Consider the following 9,515-nt stretch of genomic DNA (forward strand, 5'->3'; position numbering starts at 1 on the left):
GTGTACTTTGTCGATCTGCCTGTTCTGCTCCCCACTCTGTCTCTGCTGAAGCCTCTTGCCGCCCCGGAGCCTCTGGCCTGTACCCCATTCTGTATGCACAAATAAATAAATCTTTAAAAAACAAATAAACAAACAAACAAAATAAAACACTACCACATAATACAACAATTGTACTTATGGGAATTTTTGCAAAGAAAACAAAACCACTAATTTAAAAAGATACATGCACTCCCTACGCTTAGGTATGACAATAACCTATGTGTCTATTGATGAAGTGATAAAGAAAACACACACCCAGCTACTGCTCAGCCAAGAGTGAAATCTTACCACTCATAACTAAATAAGTCAGAGAGAGAAAAATACCTTAAGATTTCACTTAATATGTGTAATCTAAAACAGAAACAAAAACAACAAAATAAAAATAAAACCATAAGAGATAGAATACAGATTGGTGGCTACCAGAAGGGTGCAGGAATGTTGGAACGTGGGCAAAATGGGTAAAGGGCATCAAAAATTACAAACTTGCAGTTACAAAATAAGTGAAGGATATAAAGTAGTAGGGATAAAATCAATAATATGGTATTGCAAATTTGAAAGGTGCTAAGGAAAGATGGTAATTAGACTTATTGCAATAGTCATTTTGCAATGTGTCCAAATATCAAATCATTTTATTAGAAACTTGTAACTAAAATAATGTTGTATATCAACTATACTTCAATAATAAATAAATTGTCCTTAGTCCAACTTTGAAGACAATGTGTTATATTGGAAGAAAGGAAGAGAGAAAAGGACATCTTTGATTACTATATTGTTTAAAGACACTTCTTTCTTAAGGTTTTATTTGCATATTAATACAAAACAATTTTTGAAAACTCTGGCTTTTCCTTGCACTTTCAGTAATTTCTCTGTGCCCATTTAAGGGAGAATACTAAGATATGGGAGTAAATTAAACCTAGACTATATTAACTAAGAGTAGGTTTAGAAACATTTCCTCTTCATTGTAAGTGGATCTGATAAAAATATTTTCCATACCAAAGTGTAACAAATCTTCCAAATGCAGTCATATCATGGTTAGCCTAAATTTAGGCAAACACAATTTCTGAATACTAAGACAAAGAAAAGCTAATACCATAATAAGCCTTCTAGCACTAGGACCTAAAAATAGTGTGCTCCTTCTCCCAGCTCCCACACAAACGAAAAGCTCCTGACCTGGAGAAGCCAGGATGGCCACAAGCCAGAGTCACTCTACACTGTGAGTATGGACTGCCTAGTATGTGATATTCCATCAGTCCATGTTATTTATGATGCTCTGACCTCCACAGAAGGGTTACCATCACACAGGCTGGAGGTATTGCTAGGACTTACGGGGAAGTGAAGAATGGAGAAACCAAGTCTTCCCAGTAACAAGATTAACACAGTTATACTCTCACACAAAGGTACACTCCTGTATCAGCCACCTTAAAAAAAACTCTCTGATCCTCATCTGCTTGTCATCCTAGCCCTTCTCTCATCATGTCCTCACTTGGCCTCCTGTTCATGCTTCACTCCAATTCAATCTGGTTTCCTTCTCCTCCAGAGAGGAACAAATGTGTGCATGTCAAGGTCACCAACACAGTTCACATGGCCCATTCCAAAGACCCCTTTTTACACCCCTCAGCTGCATCCCACATCCCACTTACACCTTCTTGATTCATTCATGGCCTCCATGACCCCTGGTGTCTGGGCTTTCTCTGCATTGATTTCCCCAGCTTCTCTGCTGTTGGGTTCTCACCTCTAACCTCCTCTGTTGCTTTCACCTGCCCCTGTGATTTCAGTTTGTTCAGAGCTATAAATGCTTATAAGTTGATCCTTCCAATCTCTCAGTGAGCCTTTGACCTGTACACCTCATTGAGTTCTCAATTCTGAATACCTATTTGGCATATCAAACAAACACATGCAAAACCAGAATCTTTATTTTTTCCCCTAAAGCAATTTCCTTTCACATTTTTTTTTTTTCCCAAAGAGGCCAAAATAACTTCACCATCTATCCAGCTGCTGAAGTCAAAGCCTAATTTTTCTGGACACTCCTCTTTTCCACAAGCAACGAACCAAAGACCTTCCAATTTCACCATCAAAACACTTCTCGGATAGGTTGCTTCTTTCATCTGTCACTGACCCCAGGACCTCTAAACGGACTATGGCAACACTCTTACTCTTCTTGCTTTTTGTTTACTGTCTGCATGTGGAGCAGAGCTGGATGACATGGCTTCTGATGCTTCTTGTCATTCCAGCTACAACGCCTTCCTTTCTGTCCCTGGCGCACAGCCAGAAAAGCCCTTTCCTGCCTTCTTAACTTCCTATAAATGCTGGTGTTTCCTTTGTGCCCTGTCAGTACTGCATATGCAACAGGATCCCCACTATGTGGCAGTTTCATGAAAGCATGGACATGGGACCCTGTCCATTTGGTGGTAAGCACAGTCTTCCCACTGGCTGCAAGAACAGACGGTCAACAGTGGCGCTAGGTGGGGAAAGCTCGGTGCCTGGTTCTGCCTCTCCTAAACAATGGATGAGTCAGAGCGGATGGGCTAGCGTGCGAGCTGAGACTTCTCTGTGGGAAGAGCAGCCACACCCCGTGCTCCAGGGCTGCACAAAAGCACTAACCAGTCTTCCTGGAGTCAGGCTGGGCTTGGTATTTCCACCAGACCTCTGCCTCAGTGGACAGTCACTGGGGAATTGGGGTGTTTATTTAAAAACAATAAATCAGGACAAGTCCAGGCAGGTTTCTGCCCAGCAGGTAGACTGGTCTTCAGAGTTCCCATCTAAAATTGGATGAGGGGGTAATTCCTGGATAGCAACTACCCACCTGTCTGATTGTGGATTCCAAACACTTAGCTTTAGTCAAGAGGGGGCAGGATGAAAGCCTCTGTTGCCATAGCAACCAGAGTGCTCCTGGGGCCTAGGCTCAAGGTTTCAGATAAACAACTATTTAGAGAAGGGAAGAAAATGGAGCAAAGCAGAAAAGGACAAACATGGGAAAATGGCAAGAAATAATCCTACAAGTGCTATAAGACACACTGACAACAAAATGCAGAAGCTGGGTGCAAAATCCTCCCATAGCACAGGAGTGGCACAGTACGGGACCATCCTAAACAAAAGGTCCCATTGACACAAACATCTGTTACTACTAAACACTTCGAAATCAATATTTTTGTAAAGGGCTTTCCCATCCTTTTGGCTTGAAAGGGTTACTGTCTGTCAGGCTACCAAACCCCACCCTTCTCCAAGTCCCCAGCTACCACATAAACTGACTATTACAACTTCAAACAAAGAATTTGGTCCCGGAAATGCTTTGTACCCATTTTGTCCCCCCAAATAGAGACAACAGAAAAATGTTTTAAAGGCAAATCCAAACCCACACCCTGAAAGACTTAAAGCATTACAGTCATTTCCCTAGGATGATGAGTAACCTATCCTAAAGCAATTTAAAAAGGAAAACACAGCAGATTTAATGGATGGCCTAGATGTGTCTTGAAGGGAAGGAGTGGGAGGGAGAGGACAGAAAGGGAAAGGAATCAAGTGGTGTTTTACCTCAACACCTGCAGCTCGTCTGCAGAGTCCTGCACCTCATCCTGGAGACGTCTCCACCTCAGACAGGCCCTCAGCTCCTGCTGTTCCTGTGCCTCATGGGGGTCAAGCTGCTGGGGCACAGATAAACAAACACATGTGTGAGAAACACAGTCATTGTCCTGCAGAGTCCGAGCTGCCCTGTACAGCTTCCCTGTGGGGCAGCGGCTAACTTGTCTGAAGGTGGCCCAGATAATCTCCCTACTGCAACTTTTACCTCCCCCCGCCCCAATAGAAGAGTCAGAATGTCAAAGGGGTCTTCTAGAATCAGGCCTTCGTTCTTAGGTTGCCTATTTGGGAGGCAACCCCTAGTCCTGAAAATATCCCTCCCCTCCCCTGGCCTAGACAAGAGCAGGCATCCCTAGGGGACCATTTCCACTCATTTCTTCCAGGCCTTTCATGCTGTTTCTGAACTGGGCGGGAAAGGTCCCCTCTACCTACCTCCTATTTTTCCCAGCCCACAGTTTTGTTAAGGGCTGTTTACAGTGAAGCCTGCTAATGCAACCCAGATGATTCTGTTTGCATATAACGAGAAAGAGTGAACTGCCTGGATCACTCTGGGGGAGGGGAATGCCATTGCATTCTGCCCTGTGCTCAGAATCAGCTACTGTCATTCTGAATGCTCACCAGGACCTACAGCTATAACATTCACAAGGAAGACCAGCAGAATTTCACTGGGAAGGAAAATGTCATTGTCTATGGCACTTCTGGAAATTACAGCTCCCTAATAGTTTATTTAGCTGACATTTACCGAGTCTCTGCTAGGCTCTGGGCATATATGGACCAAGTCCCTACCCTGCAATCCTGACATGGATGGAGGTGCCAATTAACTAGCAGAGGTCAGAGAATCAATAGACTTTGAGTGGCATGTTGTTATGGCCTGAATTGTGTCTCTCTCACTCACTCATCAAATTCACATATTAAAGGCTTAACATCCAATGTGACCATGTTTAAAGATGGGGCTTGAAGAAGAAATTAGGTTAAATAAAATCATAAGGGTGGGGCCCTAATCCAACTGGTGCCTTTTAAGTGCAGGAAAAGACACTAGAGCGGGACACAAAGTGAGGTAACCGAGCCAGGGAAGACAACAGGAAACCAAGTCTGCACCTTGATCTTGGATTTCTTTCCCTCTAGAACAATGAGAAAACAATTTTCGGTTAAGTTTCCTCATCTAAGGTATCTTATGAAGGAAAGCCCAGCTAATAAAGACACCCATGAAGTAGTTTAGATTTTGTGCAGTTGATGACAAGTTATAGGATTCAATCTTGCAATGAACTCAATTTGCTTCACCCTACAGAATACATCCTTGAGTAGAATGCCAGCTTCTAGCTCCTTGCTCAATGATTTTCCATTTCCTAGACTCTGCTATGCTTGTTAATGCTTGTGCTACCTCCCTGGCCAAATAGGGACAGATATCTTCATGCCCTCTTCACTGGGGACCAGGAGAATCCCACAGTGACAAACCCTTCCCTGCTTTGAAGGATGCTCCTCTCTTATTGGGAAAGTGGAAAATGCGCACATATTAGGGACTAGCGGCAGCTCAGTCTCATCTATCAGAGAAGGGGTCAGGGTGGCGGATGTGCTCTGGAAGCGTTTTGTATTGGAATCTAGATTGGCTACTTTGCCTCAGGGGCATCTGTGTTTTCACATATTGAAACATTATTGTATGAACCTTGAAGGGTTGGATGATGAATTGTTCAGGGGAAAGAAGGAATAGAAAAACGTCATCTCCTACTTTCCCTTTGAGACTCACCTTAGAGAGTCACCACCTTCAAGAAGCCTTTCTGGACCTACTCAAACCTAGCTTCTGGCACTTTTGAACTCCCATAATATTTGCTATTCACCTCTCTTTTGTATCATATTTCCTTCCATTGTGTGCTTTTCTTATCTTCACAATGAGACTGTGGCCTCATTCGGTCATGTCTTCTTTATCTTTTTATCTCTACAGACCTAGCACAGAAGGGACCCCCAAGAGGCATGTGTCAGGGAGGTGCAGCCAGGTTGACTCTGTGCTTCCAATCAGTGGAAATGGCTATGTTTAGGGGAGAAGTAGGGCCCCACCCCCAATCAAAGTACTTTAGGATTGACCCACTGGAAGGGTAAAAGCGAGGCGTTCTGGAAATAAAGGAGAGAGGATCATCCATCAGAAGATTAAATGTACTCATGGGGCCTACATAGTGGCCTAGGAGTTGCCTCAGTGTTATCACCACTTTGGCCTGAGTTCAATCCCTGGCCAGGAAGCTGACCTACATGGCACAAGAAGAACTTGCCTGTCCCATCCGCTGCTCCCCTCAGCAGTTTATTTCAGTAAATCTGCCTATTCTGCTCTCCACTCTGTATCTGGTTAATCCTCTCCCCCTCTGCATCTTTGGCTGAAGCCCGGTTCTTATATGCATAAATAAATAAAAACCTTTTAAAATGTACTCATGATTGCTAAAAATAGCATGCATTTCATTGTCTCAGGATGGAAGCACTCCAGGGAAGGGATGGTAATAGAGGCACATTTACTAAACCTATTTAGCTCTTGCTGAATGCCTACTATGGGCAAGGTAGTGGCAAATAGAAAGAGAAACAGCACAGGAAATCAGTGCTTCTGTCACATCCTCCATAGTATCAGATGCCATGCTAAACTCATTCACATGTTCTCCTGTTCACCTTGCAAGATTAAGTATTTTTATACTCATTTTATAAATGAGGAACTAGGGTTCTTGAAACATACGTAATTTACTTATACTCATAAAGCTGAGATTCCAAGCTTGATCTAACCCTGAATCCAGACACTTATGAATCTGCCTTGTGGCTCACTTCCATGGGACTCTGTGTAGCAGGGCACACAGATGTGCACACTGCTAGTTTGACAGCCAAGTGTTAAGGGGAGAGAGGATGAGTAAGACACAGATCCACTTTGAAAGAGGACATAGCCTAGTTGTGAGGACAGAAGAAAGAAGAAAAATGTCAGGAAAAAAAAGTTGTAAGTGATAGTGTGGGAGTGTAAGTTTCTAGACGAGCAGAGTATCAGGAGAGGGAGATACAGGTATTCACAATACGGGAACGTTCAAACAATGTCAAATAATCCCATGTGAAAGGGGGTGGTGGTGGTGGTGTGGATGTAACCAAATATTATGGACTGGAAAATATGTAGAAAGTAGTTTAGCTACTAACTCTCAGTAGAATTGGTAACAAGTTGTTTAGAGGTTGTAAACTGGTAGCGTGTTTACCAGATCTGGTCTTTGGTTATGCTTGGTTTGTATAATACCTTTTAAATTAAGAAATTTTACATAAAATTCCAATTTTAGAACTTCCCTTAAAAAACTAGAAAAAGCGGCCCTCCCTGGTGGTGCAGCGGGTTAAAGCACAGCACTAAGAATCTAAAGCCGCCTCCGCATGAGTTCAATACCCGCCTGCCCAGGAGGTGACCACATGGCGTGGCAGACCTCTCCTGACCCGCCCGCTGCTCCCCTCAGCAGTGTACTTCATCGATCTGCCTGTTCTGCTCCTCACTCTGTCTCTGGTGAAGCCTCACGCCGCCCCTGAGCCTCTGGCCTGTACCCCAGTTCCGTATGCACAAATAAATAAATCTTAAAAAAAAAAAGAAAACTAGAAAAAGGGGCCCTACCTGGTGGCAAAATGGGTTAGGACACAGGATTGCAAGCGAGCCACAGCCGCTTCAGTGCGAGTTTGATTCCGGGCCCCAAAGGTGAACCACATGGCGTGGCAGACCTCTCCTGTCTTGCCCCCTGCTCCCCTCAGCAGTGTACTTTGTCAATCTGCCTGTTCTGCTTTCCACTCTGTCTCTGGTGAATCCTTTCACCACCCCTGTACCTCTGGCCTGTACCCTAGCTCTGTATGCATAAATAAATCATTCTTAAAAACAAAAACAAAAACTAGTCCAGGTTATTTTGAATCCTCTCTTCTACATGATCAGAACTCAGAAGCAGCTGAGAGTTTGCCACAGTCCCCACCATTCCCTAAGATATAATACCAAAAGTTTCTTTCTCTATTCACGCCTTGCCAGCAGACATCTGACATTATGAACTTTAATTTAAATTTTAAATTTATTTTTAAAGATACACACACACAGAGTTAACATCATCAAAACCACAACCACATAGAAGTGCTTGAGTATGCCATGCATGATCTTTGCTTGAAGTTTTCAATCAATGGTCTCTTTATCATAGAGGTCTTTTCTTACGCCTGCTAAAAAAATGCCCCCCCCCACTTTCTATTTGGCCTTATTCTGCTTCAGAGTACTCCCCACTAAGTGATAAGGTTAAAGAGATAATCACTTGTCTATTTTCTCTTCTATCATTAGACTGTGAACCCCTGGGGAGCAGAGACATTCCTTCCTTGGCTATGCAGCTCTCTGAGGAATAAGCACTCTGTCCATATATGTTGGGTGAATGAGTGACTAGAAATCAAATTTGACTCTGGGTGATTAGGTGCTTATGGTCATGTTAAACCAACCTGCTGTGCTTCAGCCCAGAACATGTCCTCCAGGTGAGTGGCAAACCCTTCACTCAGCCACTCTTCGGTCCAGTCGCGGGCCCCAATGGCTAGGCCAAACCAGGCATGGGCGATTTCATGGCAGAGACGAGTGCCACAGAGATGGCTCACTCCTGTCAAAGTGCTCTGTGAGAGGAAGATGATGTGTGGGCTGTGGATAAGAGGGGAGAAAACACAAGGAGTCATGTCAGAGCCTGCCCCTCGCGGCTGCCTCGTGGGTGCTTTCTCAGCCTGGCAAGCCTGTTATTATCATGTGCATGCCAGATCATGACCGATAGGCCTGCAGCTTCGATGCTTTCAGAAATAAAGTGGCAGTTTACATTGCTGGCAGCAGTTCAGGCAGCCATTTCTGCCAAACAGTTGTCTCCGTCATCAAACGACTATTACTTGTAATAAGTAACTTGCACCAAAGTTTTATGCTGAAAAAAAAGGACAAGGCAATGGAAGCATTTACTCTGAAATCCTGACTATAAGGGAAGACAGGTGTGAGAATGTGAGTCCGTGTTGTCAGGACAGTGATCAAAGAAGACCCTTCAGCTGAAATGCTGACCAGCTTACAAACAAATCAAGAAGTTCTGAGAATGCCAGGAAAAACCAAGAATGGCACTCGCAATTTTCCATTTCTGACTGGGGTTGGTTATGCAGTGAACAAACTAACAGTTGTCATGGATGGGTTTTCAAGAGAATGAAAAAGCCTGAACCTCTGTAAGGTAAAGATTCAAAGGTATTGTCTCCTCTTGTAGATATGTGTACAAGCACATGACATAATAAAATAGGGGGAGAGAGAGAAAGGTAACCACCCAGGTGTGCAAATGGCTCCAGGGCTGGCACCAGCTAGGGAGATTTATCTAATCTTATTTTCCATACCTTGTTTTAAAACCTCAAATACCATGATTAGGCTGCACTGGAGGCTGAAGGGGAGAGGCAAATAGACTATCTCCTGAGCTTGTACCTTCCTTTATCCAGGACTTGTTTACAGTCTTCTTAATGAAGAATCTACTCTTAAAAAAGTCCCATCTCCATCAACTGAACAAAAAAGGTTGTGAAACATTCCAAATTAAGATATGGCACACATTGATTCCTTTCTTCAAACACCATTTGTTTGCCATTGTGTCGGCTCCACACAAGCCAGGACTGCTTGCAGATTTGTCCTCTACCCCTACACCCATGGGTACAAAAAGCCCCACCTGTATTTCCCCTCCCTCGCACAGCCTCAGAAAGCTCAACTAAATCTCAGGAGTCATGTGCCAAGAGACGGCTTTCATGTGAAATAATAAAAGGACAAGCACACAAATGAAAATGCACCAGCTAGGCTTCTGGAAGAGCCCCGCAGAATCCTCAGGAAGAAGAGTGCATCTGGGGGTGCAATGGACACAGGAGTGCAATGCAGCAGGCACCAGCAGAAGTTC

General features: G+C 43.8%; 1 protein-coding gene across 2 annotated transcripts in view; it reads right to left on the reverse strand.

Moving 5' to 3' along the window:
- The window catches only part of LOC101631432 (chromosome unknown open reading frame, human C9orf3), a 403,160-nt gene that overhangs the window by 149,603 nt on the left and 244,042 nt on the right, over nucleotides 1–9,515 (reverse strand). The window contains exons 6-7 of one of the 2 annotated variants that reach the window (XM_012726242.1): nucleotides 8,068–8,257; nucleotides 3,568–3,677 (exon numbers count right to left, since the gene is read on the reverse strand). In XM_012726242.1, the coding sequence (XP_012581696.1) occupies nucleotides 3,568–3,677; nucleotides 8,068–8,257 (300 nt within the window). The remainder of the gene's footprint in view (nucleotides 1–3,567; nucleotides 3,678–8,067; nucleotides 8,258–9,515) is intronic. The other variant, XM_004684919.2, reaches the window with a different exon arrangement.

Source organism: Condylura cristata, unplaced genomic scaffold (assembly GCF_000260355.1).
Source record: "Condylura cristata isolate star-nosed mole 26May11 unplaced genomic scaffold, ConCri1.0 scaffold00017, whole genome shotgun sequence".
In the NCBI taxonomy this organism is placed as follows: Eukaryota; Metazoa; Chordata; class Mammalia; order Eulipotyphla; family Talpidae; genus Condylura; species Condylura cristata.